This window comes from Astyanax mexicanus, chromosome 13 (assembly GCF_023375975.1).
Source record: "Astyanax mexicanus isolate ESR-SI-001 chromosome 13, AstMex3_surface, whole genome shotgun sequence".
Taxonomy (NCBI): domain Eukaryota; kingdom Metazoa; phylum Chordata; class Actinopteri; order Characiformes; family Acestrorhamphidae; genus Astyanax; species Astyanax mexicanus.
In genome coordinates, this window is record NC_064420.1 from 49743800 (window position 1) to 49762803 (window position 19004).

General features: G+C 35.5%; 2 protein-coding genes across 2 annotated transcripts in view; one reads left to right on the forward strand and one right to left on the reverse strand.

Moving 5' to 3' along the window:
* LOC111191435 (suppressor of cytokine signaling 2) overlaps positions 1–3551 on the forward strand; it is a 202678-nt gene extending 199127 nt beyond the window's left edge. The window contains exon 4 of the transcript XR_007423900.1: positions 3392–3551. The gene's annotated coding sequence lies outside the window, so the exon portion shown is untranslated. The remainder of the gene's footprint in view (positions 1–3391) is intronic.
* On the reverse strand, positions 1363–11516 carry ogfr (opioid growth factor receptor). Its single transcript, XM_022666457.2, has 7 exons — positions 11185–11516; positions 8831–8899; positions 8630–8711; positions 8459–8537; positions 7512–7578; positions 4458–4606; positions 1363–2768 (listed from the first exon to the last, which is right to left on the reverse strand). Exons 1-7 carry the CDS (start codon positions 11308–11310, stop codon positions 1598–1600), a joined length of 1743 nt encoding a protein of 580 aa, XP_022522178.2. The 5' UTR covers positions 11311–11516; the 3' UTR covers positions 1363–1597.
* Positions 11517–19004: the final 7488 nt, after the last annotated feature.

Consider the following 19004-nt stretch of genomic DNA (forward strand, 5'->3'; position numbering starts at 1 on the left):
TCTGATTGGTCAGAGGTGTTTGCTGCACTGCATTTGGAACTTCAATCCAGGCAGAAGTCAGCGTACACCTTGGACTGGCCACTATTCCATCGCAAATATATTTTCATTCGAGATATAAAATGAGACGATATTGTCGATTTATCGATATAGACTACGTTGCGTTCCAATTGGTTAGCTGCAATAACTTGCAGTTTTGTCTCAAGCGTATTTTTCAAAATATTGAGATATATTGTATAGCCCTTTAGCAAAAAACTATCAAGATATTCGTTTAGATCCAAATCGCCCAGCCCTACTTACTATTGCCATTTTATTAGAAACTCCTCCATTCTGCTTTCAAAACTGGCCACTTTGTTAGAAATGGCTACTACTATAATATACTTCTACATGATGGCCACTTTATCAGAAACACCTTCCTTTTGCTTTCAAATCTGGCCATTTTATTAGAAACGCTTACATTCTTTTTAAGACTGACCACTATATTAGGACCACCTACTTCTGTAACGCGAACTTCTACACAATGGCCACTTTATTAGAAATGCCTTCCTATTGCTTTCAGAACTGGCCACTTTATTAGAAACACCTACTTTCTGCTTTCAGAACTGGCCACTTTATTAGAAACACATTCTGTTTTCAAAAATGGCCACTTTATTAGAAACGCCTACTACTGTAACTTGTGCTTCAATTCTATTGACACTTACTTTAGGGCTGGGCGTTATATAGAGTTTTAAGTTATTATTCCTTTATTTTTATAATTAATATATAAGACATGACAATATGGTTTATATTGATATAGAGTATGTTGCATTCCAATTAGCTCCAAGTAACTATGTATTTCTAATTTTCTCCCATTTTCTCCTAAATTTAGCTAAGCCGATAGCACCCATTCATCTGCTACTCAGCTGTACATCCCCTCTCCTCCGATACATATGAAGTCAGACTCCGCCTCTTTTTGAACTGCTGCTGATGCTGTATCATTGCCGAGTAGCATCACAGCGCTAACGCTCGGAGGAAAGCGCAGCGACTCTGTGGTTCTGATATATCAGCTCACAGACGCAGCCTTGTGCTGATCCACATCACCCTAGGAGTGATGAGGGGAAAGAAGAGCGCCATCTACTGTACTGTACCCACCCAGAGAGAGCAAGAAGCAAGAGCAACTGTTCTCTCTCAGGGCTCCAGCAGCTGATGGCGAGCTGCATGACCGTGATTGGAAGTGTCTTTTTTTTTCGTTATTACCTTATGAGATTTGAGATGAAAAAATATTGTGATGTTAGTTACTTTGATCCATAATCGCACAGGCCTAGTTTTAACCGTCAAACAAAGGAAAAACAAAAACAGACATGCAGAATTAAATTCAACCCTTACTACTTGAAGAATAAACTTCATTTATTTAATTGTTTAACCAGATTTCATAACTTCATCAATGAACCAATGAATGAGATTAACAGCTCATACCCCCGTCTGTCGTCTGTGTCAGTTTGTGTGTGTTTCTTTTTTTTGTAAGTGTTGTTTATGACGGTTTCAGAATTGATTTTTTTTTGTTCCTATCTATTCAAACTAATACATTTAAATTCAATCCTTTCGCGTTTTTTCGCTGCGTTTAGGAATCACTTCGGGAACCTACGCTGGGGTCCGTGTCCATCGGCTCGACCTTCTCCGTGCCGTTCGTCTGTTTCTTGACACTGTTGAGATTGTTTGAGTCCGAGTTTCCTTGGTTATCTAGCAAGCTGACGCTCATGGCGTCTCCTGGCGAGACCTCCGTGAGATCAGACGAGCCTAAAGCGCAGTCGGCGTTGGTCCTGGGAAGCTTCTCTGCCCGGCCGCCCAGCGGCGGGGACGGCAAGGTGTGTTTGGGACTTTCCGCCTGTGCTTTTCCCGAACACGTAACCGTGGCGGGGCTTCCTTCAATCTCTCTGGGCTGGGGATCTGCGGTGAGCAGCTCATTCTCAGACTCCTCCTGGGAGCTGGAAAGTTCTGGGGAACAGTTTTTGGTTTCTACCACAACGTTCTCAACGGTCTTGGTGTTGGTGCCGTCGTGGTCGGACTCGTGCAGAACGCTCTCGTTCTTTAGCTCACGTGCTTTAGCTGCCATTGCTGGACTGCTGTCCTTCATGGGTTCATCGGTATTTGCATCCTGAATTTTAGCAGCATCGGGTTCAGCGCTGTTGGAGTGGTCCATCTCACCACAGTCAAGACCTCCATCCATTCCTCCTTCAACACCACCGTCAAGACCTCTGCTGCCATTGTTGAGAGGCGAATGGTGGTGGTCTACCGATGAACCCTCATTGAACGTCTCAACGTCAGTCGTGGAACTTTCCAACTGCTTCTCGAAGACGACGCTCAGAGGGTCGTCGTCGCTCTGCTTCTGGATCTCGAAGATCTTCACCTCTCTGTCGCCGTCCCGGTTTTTGCCTTGAGTTCGGCTCGGGTTTGGCTCCTCGCTGGTGGTCGCCAGGCCGTTCCCCAACGAAGGGTCCTGCCTCTTCTCCGCCTTCTTCTTGAAGCGCTTCTGGATCTTCCGGGGGCACCACACGAACTTGTCTTTGGGCTCAAAGTGCTGGAAAGCGTAGCGGATCAGCTTGCGGCGTTCCCGCTTGTCCCTCACAGCGAACAGGAAGTAGTCCAGCACACTCCTCTTCATGCTGCTCAGGTTCTTGCGGACGAGCGTCTCCTCCAGGAAGAAGCGCACCAGAGGAGCCTGGTAGTGCTCGAAGCCCAGCTCCCCAAGGCTCTTCAGGATGCGGGTGATCCGCAGGTTATTGTGCATGTTTCTGGAAGAGGAACATTTCCAAAGAGAAAGATTCGTTATAAGTCATTTTTACTCAGGTGTTAATTTGTGCTGTAGAAAAAGCAGATTATTTTTCCTACTTTAAAAAGTGTGTTCAAGTACCAAACTACACCTGGTTCCACATTAAAAACATCTTTTTCTTAAACATCTACAGAAAAGGTTTTATAGAAGAAAAAAAAACAATTAATATTTTAAATATATACAGGAGCAATGACAATTTTGGACACTCCTCTTCTCATTCAGTGTGTTTTCTCTTTTTATGATTTTTTTTACATTGTAGTGGACAAATATTATATATTTTTACCTGTTTAGTACATAATTCCATATGTGTCCCTTAATTGTTTGTCATTAATATAAACATTATATTAATATATAGCTCTGGGAAAAATCAGTTTTTCTGATTTTGCTATTTATAGGTTTATGTTTGAGTAAAATGAACATTGTTGTTTTATTTTATAAACTACAGACAATATTTCTCCCAAATTCCAAATAAAAATATTGTAATTTAGAGAATTTATTTGCAGAAAATGAGAAATTACTGAAATAAGAAAGATGCAGAGCTTTCAGACCTCAAATAATGCAAAGAAAACAAATTAATATTCACAGTTTTTAATCACAGTTTTTATGCATCTTGGCATCATGTTCTCCTCCACCAGTCTTACACACTGCTTTTGGATAACTTTATGCTGCTTTACTCCTGGTGCAAAAATTCAAGCAGTTCAGTTTGGTGGTTTGACGGTTTGTGATCATCCATCTTCCTCTTGATTATATTCCAGAGTTTTTCAATTTGGTAAAATCGAGAAAAAACATCATTTTTAAGTGCCCTCTTATTTTTTTCCAGAGCCATATATTAAATAAAGAAAAACATTGAATGAAAGTGTGTCCAAACTTTTGACTGGTGCTGTGTGTATGAATATTATGAATATATATTATTTTATAATGCACTGAAATAAGAAAAAAATATATTATGTTTTTGCATTTTTCAATGTCACAATATTTCAGGGTATATATATATATATATATATATATATATATATATATATATATATATATATATATATATACGTATATAAATAATACATTTCTGCAACTAAATACATGTCAAAGTGTTATATAGTACAAATATATTCAGTAGAAACAACCAAAAAAGATAAACATTTTTAATTTTTTTTAAACAACTGTAACTAATGAAGAGTGTGATTTTGTGTAACAAAAATAAATAAATAAATAAATAATGTAATGCAGGAAAAACTTAAAAAACACAACTAAAGTGCAGCAAATTTAGTGCATGCATATATACACTACAAACAAAGAATTACAAGAAAATTAAGTAAGAATATCCCTATTATCATGATATGTTTTTTTTTATGTGCCAAAATGTTTTGCAATATATATGCGTACAATACGAAATGGTAGACCCCTAAATATTTTAGAATTGTGTGTTTTTTTTTAATTTATTTTAAATGATCTGTAATGGACCAAAATCAAGCAATTCTGACCGTGTGAAGGACATATAAAAAGTCTTTGAATTAAGTAGCTAATGCTTTGAAGTAACGCTCCTTTGAGATTGTTATCTCACAAACTTGTTACAGCTCGGCAAATCACAAAACATTTAGATTTACAACTCAAAGCTTCACTCCTATTATTATTCATTAATATTACTATTACTGACCGCTCTAGGTTGGCGAAGCGTTCCCTCCAGTTTTCAGAGCGTTTAACCTCTCCGGTCTCTCGGCTCAGCAGCTGAATCCCGTAGAAACCCAGCATCAGTTCATATGAATCTACCAGCCGCCGTTTAGCCTCGGCGCTCTCCCGAAACGCCTGCAGAGAAACACAGACCTCAATCATCAGTCAGGATACCGTCAAATCTAACGTAAATCTGCACATTTTAAATTTAGCTATTTAGCTTTTAACCTTAATTAACAATAAAATATATACAGTAAAAGCTTAAATTATAAACCTGAATTTTAACAATTGAAAAAAAATTAATAAAATGCTGTAAAAAAAAAAAATAATAATAAAAAAAAAAGAAACCTCAGAGTTTAGAATTAAATAGAATTGAATTTGTGTATCTGAGCACCTTCTCCTGTCTGTGTCTGTGCTCTTCAAACTAGCAGTTTTGGGATGCAATACTGCCATCAATAAATAAAATACAAGCAGAAACAATTATGTTCAGAAATTAGAATTCCAAATTTAGAGTTTTGAATTAGAATTTTCTGAATCTGAAAAATAAAAAAAGTATAAAAAAAATCTGATTTTGTTATAAAAAAAAAAAATTAAACTGATTCTTTTCAGCGGAATTTCACAAGGTCAAAACACACAAAAAAGCAATGTTAAAATCCATATTTGTGTCAATAAAAATGTGCAAGCATTTGCAACTAAAAGGGATTGATAACACCAACAAATAGGAAAATAAAACTAAATTAAGTTTTTAATCAAGTTAATCTAAAATAAGGAACTTCATAACCAAAATAATAAATATAAAACAAAAGCCTTAAAAAACTAACAAACAAAAATAAAGATTTAAAAGCGAAAGATTGAAATAATTAAAATTCAAGTTAAATTCAATTCAAACTACAGAAAAAAGTGGACGGGCTAAAATGTAAAGCAGACAAATTATGAGATAAATGATTAAAATTTTGAATTTAGAAAAAAAAAAAAAACTAAAAATAACAGAAGACTAAAAATTGATTGAGTAACTAAAAATAACACTAGGTTTAAAAAAAACCGTAAACCGTAAAAATAAAATAAAAAACAAAAATAAATAAATAAATAAAATGGGAAAAAAGGTAAACCGAGAAGAAAAAACTCCGGCTGTCTAAAGGTAATTAAAACTTAAAAGTTTAAAATGATATTTGATCTGTGCGAGTTATAGCAGGAAAACCTCAATTTCTGCAGGGTACCCTTGTGTAAAGGTAGTATACTTAAGAGCATTAAAAGTATGTTGTAATTAGATAAAGAACACTAAAAGTGCATTTTATAAATTGAATATACCTAAAACATAAAAATACACATTTAATACACTTTCTCTGTTTCCATAAAACGTATTTTTTAAGAGATATCCTTAAAAATAGGAAAGAAAAAATAGTGGCATTAAATACTGCTTAAAGTGCACTTCAGTGTATTTTTTTTCCAGTATGTGCATCAATATGCAAAGTATGTTACAGTAATACATTTACAATATACTTCAAGTGTATTAAAAATGATGTTTAAAAAAAAAAAACACACTGTACTAAAATCTACTTAATTTTGCTTAAGTTATACGAAAAAAGCACTCAAAAACACAACCTAATGTTTTATGTTGTATTTAAATATAGCTTAATTACAACTAAAAACATACTTAAGTTGCTATAAATTGCTCCAAAATAGTAAGTTTAGTATGTATTTAAGTACATATTTTAATTTTAAAAAGTATGTACTTTTTCCATGTTAAGAATACTTTTAAAAATATACACTGTAGGGGTAGTAGGGGTGCTTAATACACTGAATATGGAAGCAATTATTTGTATAATCAGATTTTAATCCACTCTGAGGAAATTAAAACACACTTTTATCCTTTAATGTAACTGTCGGTGTGTTTTAACAGATATAAGAACAGGGAAAAGAGACATGTTCAGAAAGCCTCTGAGAGCAAACCCCTGTAGCAGGGCACTCTGAGACTGAATTATTCAGCTTCAGCTCTGTGTAAATTTAATTCACGTCCAAAAATCTCATTTTCAGACCCCGCATCTATAATGCATAAAGCCCGTCTAAAAACACGCTCCATCACACTCCTCTACACTGCTGTACTGTGCCTGGACCCCTGCGATTACCACTCACTCATTCTCACAGTGATGTAAAATTACAGTTAAGAGGAATAAAAGTACAGGAATTTTTACTAGGGCTCTGAAATTAATGTGTTAATTTAGATTAATTAATATCAAACTGATATTCTGATATCAAACATTAGCCATTAATTCATCTCAGAAAAAGTTAACATCGCCACTTGGCTGATAGCCATTATGAATAATCTGTCATTATGGGCTTCATAATAAAAGCCCAAGTGAAAAGATGTACTGACTAAAAATAATAAAGATTATCCTTTTTTATTTTATTTAGACTATTTTATTTTACTTTGACTTGACTAAGTAAACTTTATATTTGCATCTGAATTGTAACCATCACTGATTGGTGGAAACTTCACACTCTTCCTCCAGACTCTGCTCCCTTGATTTACAAATGAAATGTAAAATTTACTGATGATCAGTGATGGTTTGGAGAGACATGTCTGTCATCTGCTGGTGTTGATCCACTGTGTTTTATTATCAGGTCTAAAGTCAGTGCAGTTTTGTTTTCCCACAAAATCTTACAGCACTTCATGCTGAACCTCTGCTTCTGACAACTTATGTAGATGTGGATTTCATTTTCCAGCAGGACTTGGCACACTGCCTACACTGCCAAAAGTACCAATTGGTCTAATATAATATTAAAAATTTCTGAGACGCTGATTTTCAAGAAAATTGACGTTCACTGACAGTGCGCCTTATAGTGCAAAAAAATACAGTTCACATTTTTTGCAGGTTTGCATTGATTTTGCACTTTTTTTTAGAACTGCATAAATGAGACTGTATAAATTTATGTAGTATTTCCCTCAAATTCCTCCTCTCTTCTCCTTCTCTCACTGGAAGGCAGCAGGTTTTCATGCATGATGCATGAAAAGGTAATCAGCAGGTAGAGTGTCTCTCACCTGGATTTCTTTCTTGGTGAGCTCCGTCGCCATGTAATTAACTCCCGGCTCCCGCAGCGGAAACAACCTGCAAAACAACCGGGCATGCAGACATCCCATAATCCCTTAATTCCTCTCAATACATTCAAATCACCACAGATCAACACATAGCCATGAACAAATATACATATCAACTCAACCATTACCCCCTGGCGTTTAATATGACAGCATTAATATGATTAGTAGTGTTAACGTTAAATATCACTGGATAAATGTGCATTAAACTAAAAAAAATAAATAAATTAATTAATTAATTAAAAAAAAAAAAATTAAAAATTAATAATAATAATAATAATAATTATATATATATATATATATATATATATATATATATATATATATAAAACAAACATGACCTAAAATTCAAAAATATATTTCTCAAATATTCTACTGCACAAGTTAGACACAAGTTTAATATCAATTTAAAATATATTGTTATTATTGAAGCCATTACATTAAATTTAGTTCCCAGCTTACATTAGGCTACAGCATTAATGCATTTAAAAGCTCTATATATTTTTTTGGTCCTTGTATCCAGAGTTTTAGGGAGTTTTGTCTTATAACTATAACTGATTGGTGAATTCCTTTTCTCTCTTTTCTGAGGGAATTATAGCTGTTCGCTGTTGTTTTTCTATTTTACTTGGATAAAAACTCATACAGTGAGGAACAGCAGCAGGAGCTCCTCAGATAAAGCACTATTCTTATTTTTCTCCAGGCAGGACAGAGCAAGACAAGCATTTGACTCTACACACAGCTAAGATATCATCACTTCAGTGTATTAGCTTGTTATGCTAACTGGCTAGCGTTAGCTAGCGAGCTGTATCTGCTTCTTTGGTGGTGCTGTTCTACACGGTCCTCCACAGCCCCTTTAAAGCTATTTTTAAAATATTTTATTGTCTAATGCTTACCACTGAATGTAGGAGTGAACCCGTTCCAGACGTTTGTAGTCCGTTCTCCACTCACTGTGAAACGTCTCAATTGACACATCTGAAACAATAAGAGATAAAAATGAAGATTAAGAAGAAGAAGAAGAACCCCACTGCAGAAATCAAAAGCTAAAACCAGAGCGAGATCCGTACCATCAGGAGAAGACTTAATTTCATTTAAATAGAATTTCAGGTTAGGCATCCTTTCCTCTGGACCATCGTCGTCTATGATACTCTGAGGAGAGATAAAGATGAAAAACAGAATTTAAAGACTGATTCTCTACAATCATGATCAGATTAGCCTGAAAGTGTCAGTACTGCTGCTGGTTTATTAATAGAGTATAAAATACTCACTGGATAGCCGTGTCTGTAGTTCTGCATGTCTTTGGCTGCCCGGAGGTTTCTGGAAGAGGAGTTGGACCACTGTGGGAAAATAAAGAGCCGGATATTAAATTCCAACAGGGTTCCTGCTCTGTTTTAAAATTAAAACTTTACGTTTCCCATTTGTTACCAATTTTCTTTTTCAATTTTGTTTCATTGTGATGCAGGACATGTTAGCATATTAGCTAACATAAGCAGTGAGCTAGCTAGCTCTAACAAGACTCTGTACCCTACATTGGCCTACATCTGTAATAGGAATTACCTTGTAAGTCACTCTGTGTAAGAGCATTAGCTAAATGTCAATTATGGATATATTTATCGCATTGTTGTTGTTTGGAGTATCAGCTAAAAGTTCTGTATTTTGAAACGCTGAGCGTGAACAGAGGTGGGCTATTCAATAAGTGTGCACTTTTTATTACCGGTATGTTTTACTACAACCCAAGTCCATTTCACTTCATATTTCTCATTTAATAGATGTTTTCTGACGCTAAAATTGAAATAGTGACATTTTAACATTGCCCTGTTTGCTAACCCCTCCTGAAGAACTGAAAAGATGTGAACGCTTGCGTCACTAATATTGATGAAACGAAAGTAAGATTGCACAACCAATTTATTCGCTCTACTTAACGGCTTGTAAGTGTTCTCAGGATTAACCCACCTACCTTCATTCCTGCTTCAAACCTACTGATGTGGCTACACCATCCGTTCTACACTTTTTCCCCTGTTTTTTAAGTGTATTTTGTGTTTACAAAAAGGAATAACTGAAAATATCAACATTTTCAGCCACTCACTGAACCAGGAGGGGTGAAAAATGGGCTGTACTCAGTATTCAAGCAAAACTGGGTCCCAGTACACTCATGTACAATCCCACTCCTAGCCCATGTGAGCCACACGTGTTTATAGCCAGCTAATATTTTTATTTCTAAGATCTCTTTCCCTAGTAGCGTTCTGTAATGTTAAAGAACCTGTTTTTTATAAATATTTATCTATAAATTGGGCAACAAAAGGCATTCATTTTTAAAAATGTAATTTTAGAGGTATTCTACTTTTTTCCATCTAGTTAAATAATAATAAAAAAAAACGTCTAAAAGCATTAAAATGGTTTAAATGCGCTTTATATTTACTGTAGAAGCATCCCTCAGTACTTGTCTGTGTGGGAAATTTCCATTCTTCTCATATTAGGGTGTTTTGCCATTTATTCATCTGATTAACCATATGAGGTTTGTGAAATTAATTAAACAATATTCTGTGTTTTTATTTTTCATAATCGCCAAGAATATCGTTATTGCGAAAAACGCTGAAATATTGTGATATTTTAGGGCCAATTCGTCTGGTCCCTAACAGCAAAGCTTTATAAATAACAGCTTAAAAACATATTTAGCAAAAGCAAAATTGTGTAAATGTGTGTAAATAAAATATTCTAAAAAAAAAAAACAAAAAAAAAACAATGTTTATCAGCCTATTTCCTGAGCTTTACCTCTTATATTAGGGTGTTTTACATTAATTCTTATGTAATTTAATTTATCAGTCCACTGCATGAGGTATTTATTGTTATTTATAGAGGTCCTTGCTCTATAAATAACAATAAAAAAAACAATTTAGCCACAAATTGTGCAAAAGCAAGGGAAATATTTTATCAGCCTATTTACTGAGTGTTTATGCTCATTTTAGAGTGTTTTCCCATTCATTTACACCTCATTTAATTAATTAACTTACTCCATTTAATGCATGAAGATTACATATACATTTAAAAGCATTAACGTTGTTTAAATGTGCTGTATATGTATATATATATATATACAGTGATATTTAAACAGCAGGTTATAGGATGTGCACGACTTTAACCATTAGCATCAGTGCTTATCAGCCTGTTTCTGCTCATTTTAGGATGTTTTTCCATTAATTCACAACTTATTTAGTGAATTAACTCTTTTTATAATGTTTGCGATGTTAAAACTGAGGTTTAAAATCATTAAAACGGTTTAAATCTGCTGTAAATTCACTGCAGGAGCATCTTCTTCTTTAGTAACCTAACGTTACCTTAGCTTAGCCTTTAGCTTAGCCGTTAGCTTAGCATAGCTTAACTTAGCATAGCGGTTCCCCTGCAGCCCCTTATCTGCTGCTGCAGCATCATCATCATCAGCGCAGCCTCAGCAGCAGCATCAGCGTGTTATTTAGCAGGCTAGCGTTACAAAACACCCGAAATAACCCACTAAACTCCCACAGAAATACACCAAACACCGCTACTAACATCCCCACGGGTCCTATCTCCAAACCCCAGCCCGCAAACCCGCGTTTTAAAGCGGTATTTAAGCTCCAGAACGTACGAAAGCCGCCCTGGCGCGTTTATTCCGGTCCTGGTTGCAGCGCCGCGCCGGGTTCTCCCCCAACTCGTCCCCGTCGCTCTCCGTGTCCCAGGTGGAGTCGTACTCGCACACCAGGTCGTCCTCCATGCCGCAGAGATCCGCCCGGCCTCTCCCGCGCCCGCAGCAGCCCGTTAAATAGCCCAATAGGTTCCGAGCTCGTGTTCCCCGCCGCTTCCCCGCAGACCGCCACCATCCGGCTCCTCCGCAGCCTAAAGCCCCATCAGCTGTGATGCAGGGCCGGCTAAGCGGCTAGGCTAAACCCCCCGCTCACCCATTCATACACCCATACACACTGCTGCCTATAGAGAGACCAGGCACTGGGGGACCTTCTGCTATATGGGCCCAATACTAACTCACTATTACTAATAATATTATTATTATATACACCATCATCTATTATCATCTATATATATACAGAGTTATTTAAAAAATGCTTTGAGAACTTTGAAAGTGTCCTCAAATTCACTAACAAAAACCAACAAAAAATGTTGATGGAACAATGATGGAACTGGCTTTCATCAGGACCCTCCATAAGGGGGAAACATCTTTATGGGCCCAATACTAAAACACTGTTATAATATACTTTATATTATATTACAATATACATTACAAAATATACAGTAATTTTAAATATAATATACAAATATATACACAAAGTATCCAGTAGCAAAGACCATCAAAAATGTTATGATGGAACTGGCTCTCATCAGGACCCTCCATAAGGGGGAACATCTTTATGGGCCCAATACTAAAACACTGTTATAATATACTTTATATTATATTACAACATACATTACAAAATATACAGTAATTGTAAATATAATATACGAATATATACACAAAGTATCCAGTAGCAAAGACCATCAAAAATGTTATGATGGAACTGGCTCTCATCAGGACCCTCCATAAGGGGGAAACATCTTTATGGGCCCAATACTAAAACACTGTTATAATATACTTTATATTATATTACAATATACATTACAAAATACACAGTAATTTTAAATATAATATACAAATATATACACAAAGTATCCAGTAGCAAAGACCATCAAAAATGTTATGATGGAACTGGCTCTCATCAGGACCCTCCATAAGGGGGAAACATCCTTATGAGCCCAATATTAAAACACTTTTATAATATACTTTATATTATATTACAATATACATTACAAAATACACAGTAATTTTAAATATAATATACAAATATATACACAAAGTATCCAGTAGCAAAGACCATCAAAAATGTTATGATGGAACTGGCTATCATCAGGGCCCTTACACAGGAGGAATTCTCTGTATATACATAAAATAATACAATTATTTTTTTTATGTTTTATGATTTAGTGGATTGTTGTCATGAGTTGGCATGTCATATAAGTTTATCCAAGAGTTAATTACTTAACTCTTACTTAACTCTCCAAAAATACTCAAGTAAGTAAAGAAAAAAATACTTCAATACCTTTGAAAGTATCCTCAAATCCAGTAGCAAAGACCATTAAAAACATAATGATGGAACTGGCTCTCATCAGGAACGTCAAGGAAAGGAAGAGCAAGAGTTAATATATCCAAATTAAAAAAAAAACTTTGGAATATAATCAAGTGTAAGATGTTCACAAGCCATCAAATCAAGCTGAAGTGCTTGAATTTTTGCACCAGGAGTAAAGCTGTATCCAAAAGCAGTGTGTAAGACTGGTGGAGGAGCACATGATGCTAAGATGCATGAAAACTGTGATTAAAAACATGGGTTAGTCCACCAAATATTAATTTGTGAACTCTTTGTGAAAGCTCAATTTCTCATTTTCTGTAAATAAATGCTCTAAATGAGAATATTTTTATTTGGAATTTGGGAGAAATGTTGTCTGTAGTTTATAGAATAAAACAACAATGTTCATTTTACTCAAACATAAACCTATAAATAGCAAAATCAGAGAAACTGATTCAGAGGTATCATAACTTTTTTCAGAGCTGTATATATATTAGTTGAATGTCTTCATATTATGGCATGCATATATATCATTATCTATTATATACAGTTTACATATTCTATAAAATGTGCAGAGTTATTAAAAATGCTTTAAGAACTTTGAAATGATCCTTAAATGCAGTAGCAAAGACCATCAAATACGTTGATGGAACGATGGTGGAACTGGCTCTAATCAGGACCCCTCCACAGGGGAATCCTCTGTATGGGCCCAACAATAAAACACTGATTACAAACATTATACAAATATATACATAAAAATTACTACATATTATGAACTACTCAAGAAAGTAAAGAGAAAAAAAATACTTTAGCAACTACTACAAAGTCTCTTCAAATTCAGTACTAAAGACCATCAAAAATGTTAGGATGAAACTGGCTCTCATCAGTGCTGCCATACATATACAGCATCATCTATTATATACAGTTTATATATGCTATAAAATATACAGAGTTATTTAAAATGGAACTGGCTCTCCACAGGGGGAATTCTATGTATGGGCCCAACACTAAAACACTGAAATAATATACTCTATATTCTATTACATACAATATACATTACAAAATAAGCAGTTATTCAAATATATACATACATTTACTAAAACATTTTTTATGTTATATGATTTGGTGGATTGTTGTCATCAGTGGTATATATAAATTTAGCCAAAATAACTAACTCACTATTATTATTATATACACCATCATTTATATTATATTTAAACATGTATATAAAATATACAGAGTTACTTTAAAAAATACTTTAAGAACTGTGAAAGTATCCTCAAATGCAGTAGCAAAGACCATCGTCCATACATTCACCCACCCATTTATTCATCCATTAATGCATCCATCCATCCAATCATTCACCCACCCATTTATTCATCCATTAATGCATCCATCCATCCAATCATTCACCCACCCATTTATTCATCCATTAATGCACCCATCTATCCATCTATCCACCCATTAGTGCATCCATTTTTTCACTTGTCTATCTATCTAATTGTCCTATCCATTCACCCATTCATCCATAAATGCATTCATCCATCCATCCATCCATCCATTCATCTATCCATCCATCTATTAGTGTATCCATCCATTCACCCATTTATCTATCCATCCATTAGAGCATCCATCCGTGCATTAATGCATCCATCATTCAATTAATTCACCCACCCATTTATCATCAATTAATGCATCCATCCATCCATTAGCATTCATCCAGCTATATTTTTGTCATATCATCCATCCATCTATCTTTCCATCCGTGTATATATCCAGTGTATACAGTACACGCTCTCCTGTAGGCCTTATTTAATGACTTTTTATGTTCAGCTTTGTGGCTAAATGCTCTTATCTACACTGACAGACTTAGTGTGTGTGTGTGTGTGTGTGTGTTGGTAAGTGTGTGTGTGTGTGTGTTTCAGATGATCATGCAGAACTAAATATGAAGCTACTGTAAGCAGCCCTGTGTTTCCAGTGCAGAGGAGACAGCGGAGGAGGTGGAGGAGGAGGAGGTGGTGAAGGAGAAGAAGAAGGAGATGGAGGAGGAGGTGGAGGATGTGGGGGAGGTGAAGAAAGGATTCTAAAGGCTAACAATAAAGCTGCATTCACACAGCATGTAAAAGTAGTTTAAAAATCCAATGTTTATTTTAATCTGTTCACATGCACTAAAAAGCAGCAGCGCTTCACCTGATGTTTCGGTTTCATTTTCTCCAGCAAAACAGGAGCTGTCAAGGAGTTTCATCACCCTTTGATGCTGCAAAGATGGATGGAGATAAATTACAGGAAGAATCCTGGAAGAAAACCTGTTGGAGGCTGCAAAAGACTTAAGATTGGGAAGGAGATTCACCTTCCGGCAAGACGATGACCCGATGAAAGAGTTTAGATCGGGACAAAATATCCAGCCCGAACCAACCAATAAACTCTCATTATGAGGCTGAGCCTGAGTTAAACCCCACATTCTTTTAGTAAGTAGAGCATTAAAACTAAGCTTTAAAATATATATATATATATATATATATATATATATATATATATATATATATATATATATTTCTGGCTGTTTGAATGCGCGAAATCTGTTCACAATGATGTTAATTAACATTGCAACACTGAAGAAGCATAGATTAGCAATTATTTAATTATTTGATAATTTGTTTATTAAGGACAGCTACACATCACGCCAAAGCTTTATATAAAATAAAATTAGCATTTAAACCATCATCCGATTATTTTTCTATCATTTTCGTTCCACTTTACAACTACGTGCTGCTTTGTGTTGGTTTATGGTTGAAGCTTGTAAAGCTGGTAGATCTCCACAGGATGGTGTATAGATTTGGGACAGGTCCTCAGTCTAATGGAGCTGAGCAGCAGGGTTTTACAGGATGCTTACGCACTAAGGGGCAGCAGCGCTTCACTTGAAGTTTTGGTTTCGTCTTTTTCATGCTGCAAAGATGGATGGAGATAAATTACAGGAAAAATCCTGGAAGAAAACCTGTTTGAGGCTGTAAAAGACTTGAGACTGAGAAGGAGGGGCACCTTCCGGCAAGACGATGACCCTAAACATACAACCAGAGAAACTAATACCATCCAGATAGGGCTTTAGTCGAAGTCCTAAACCTAAAGGATGATCAAAGCTGGTAGAGACAAACCCCAAAAGACATGCAGCTGTAACTGCAGTGAAAGGTGGATCTACTAAGTATTGATATACTGTAGGGGGTTGAATACTTTTCCGATTTTTATTAGATTAAAATAATAAAAAAAAACACATTCATCATTTTCGTTCCATTTCACAACTACATGCTGCTTTCTTTTGTTTCATGGCTGAAGCTTGTAAAGCTGGTAGATCTCCACAGGACGGTGTATAGATTTGGGACAGGTCCTCAGTCTGATGGAGCTGTAGAGCAGCAGGGTTTTACAGGACGCTGCTGAACTGGTGCGAGCTCTGCGCTGAGTCTGGGTATTATGGGCTGGAGGCAGAGAGTCATTTGCCCGGGTTGTGGTGACACTAATTGGATGGCTAAGCACCACGTAGCTTCCCTCACGCACCGCTTTCACCAGCGGCGGATATAAATAGCATCCTGCATCAAGGGGAATGTGGTGTTGAGTGCCCCCCTGCATAGGGCTGCTATTTTTGGAGCCGGTTACCGTGGTAACCGTGGGAGGATGGGCACGCCGTCCACGTTAAACTTGGCCATCTTCAAGCTCATTTACTTCGTCGACTGACACCGAATTAACCGACGCAAACCGCCACGCTGTAAAAACCAAGCGTTTAAAGTGTTCAGATTATTACCAAATTTAACCCATTCTTTCCATCAACTGTGAGGAAAAAAGCCACAGAATCTGTTCTGATCTGAATAAAGTGATGACATTTGGTGGAACTATACTTTACATAAACATCTATCAGTTTAAAACAGTAGTTTTTGGTTTCTATTTCATTTTAATACTTTTAATCCCAATTAAATGGTATATTAAGTGATTTGGTTTGGTTTAGAGCAGAGACTGTAAAAAAGATGGAGAGCGGGGCGGGGCGGAGCGGAGCTGACGGTCTGTTATTGGTCCCGCCCATAACCAGCCCTTTTACAATAACCACACCTTTTTTGAATAGAGCTGAATAACGTTTTAAAAACCGAATTCTGTGGGGATATAAAAATTTAACAATATAAGCAGAGGCTACACTAGCTGTTGCATTTAAATAATGGAGGTAGAATTACAGTATATTGGAGAAAAACGTGATTGAAAGTTGTCTGTTTTGCCATTGAAACCTATGGGGATGGGTGGAGTTACACAGCTTTCTGCAGCCGAACAGCAGGGGGCGCCCGACCTGTGGTGTCTTCACTTTTGAGAGACGATGCTCTGTCCAGCTATATACAGTCTATGGTTTAGAGTGATGTAATTTGGTGGAATTTTACATTGCATAAACATATATCAGTTTATGACAATAGCTTTTGGTTTATTGTTCATTTCAATACTTTTAATTCCAATTAAATGCTATATTAAGTCATTTGGTTCAGTTACGTTTGGTTTGTTTGGTCTGCTGTAAAAGTACTTCATACAAATATGAATCTGTCAGTTGTTCTATACTATTTTGTGACAAATTAACATATTGAAATACTGCAAAAATGACTGAAAACTAGATGTTATTACATCAATGATCACTGAAAGCTGAGAAGAGATAATACTTTGCATTTTGTACTGCAATGAAAAAAGCCACAGAACCTGTTCTGATGTAAATAAAGTGATGTAATTTGGTGGAATTGTACATTGCATAAACATCTATTAGTTTATAACAGTAGTTTATGTTTTATATTTCATTTTAATCCCAATCAGTTGGCATTTTTTTCATTTTTTATTTGGTTTGGTTTGTTTTGATCCAAAACATGAAATTGATTTAAGGAGAATTTATACTCCATCTTATGTAAAAGTATTTACTTTTTGACACAAATATGAATCTAGCAGTTGTTCTTCACAATTTTGTGACAAATGAACCAAACAAAATGCAACAAAAAGGACTGGAAACTAAATGTTATTACACTAACCTCCACTGAAAGCTAAGAAGAAGATAATACTGAAGTGAAAAAATGCCACAGAATCTGTCCTGATGTGAATAAAGAGGTGGAATTTGGTGGAATTGTACTTTTCTTGAGCATCTAACAGGACCTGGTTCAATATTTCCGTCTTTATGTGATTTTAATGCTTTCAATGCATTCCCAATTAAATGTTATATTAAGCTATTTGGTTTGGTTTAGATTGGTTTAATGAAGTCCTTTGATCTTTTTATACGGATTTAAGGAGATGGATTTTCTTCTGCTGTACAAAGCTGCAAAAAAATCATTCTTAGCCAGTGAAATAACAGTAGAGACAGTTACTCCAACAAAAGCAGAATAAACTCTTTTTAATACCCTTAGATTTTCATTTTCAGAAGAAACTATCAATGAGCAGGTGTCTGAAAACTTTTGTTTAGATATTACTGTAATAACTGTCTTTTTTTGAAGTTTAGAGTGTTGAGGTTAAAATATATATATATATATATATATATATATATATATATATATATATATATATATATATATATATATATATATATATATATGTGTGTGTGTGTGTGTGTGTGTGTTTCATTAGGTGTTAATACAGACAAATCTGCAGCTCAGCCTTCTCCAGGCTTCAGTGTTGAGATATGATGGATTGGGGTGAACACAGTGGAACTGCAGCTCAATGAAGTGTATTCATGTGTGTGCGTGTGTGTGTGTGTGTGTGGGTGGGAGTGGGCCATTATATAAACACACACTGTGAAGAGTTGATGTGTGGATATATATTTGCTCATCCGTGTGTCTGTGCTTATATAAGTGTGTAAGTATACATGTATATATACAGCTCTAGAAATAAAATAGGAGACCACTTCAGTTTCTGAATCAGTTTCTCTGATTTTGCTATTTATAGGTTTATGTTTGAGTAAAATGAACATTGTTGTTTTATTCTATAAACTACAGACAACATTTCTCCCAAATTCCACATAAAAATATTCTCATTAGAGCATTTATTTACAGAAAATGAGAAATGACTGAAATAACAAAAAAAGATGCAGAGCTTTCAGACCTCAAATAATGCAAAGAAAACAAGTTCATATTCATAAAGTTTTAAGAGTTCAGAAATAATCAATATTTGGTGGAATAACCCTGGTGGTTTTTAATCAGTTTTAATTTCATGCATCTTGGCATCATGTTCTCCTCCACCAGTCTTACACACTGCTTTTGGATAACTTTATGCTGCTTTACTCCTGGTGCAAAAAATA

Coding starts and splice junctions, on each gene's coding strand:
- ogfr (XM_022666457.2), bottom strand. CDS start 11,310: ATGGAGGACGACCTGGTGTGCGAGTACGACTCCACCTGGGACACGGAG. Junction 8,900..11,184: donor AACGCGCCAGGGCGGCTTTC/GTACGTTCTGGA, acceptor ATTTTCCCACAG/TGGTCCAACTCCTCTTCCAG. Junction 8,538..8,629: donor AATTAAGTCTTCTCCTGATG/GTACGGATCTCG, acceptor TTATTGTTTCAG/ATGTGTCAATTGAGACGTTT.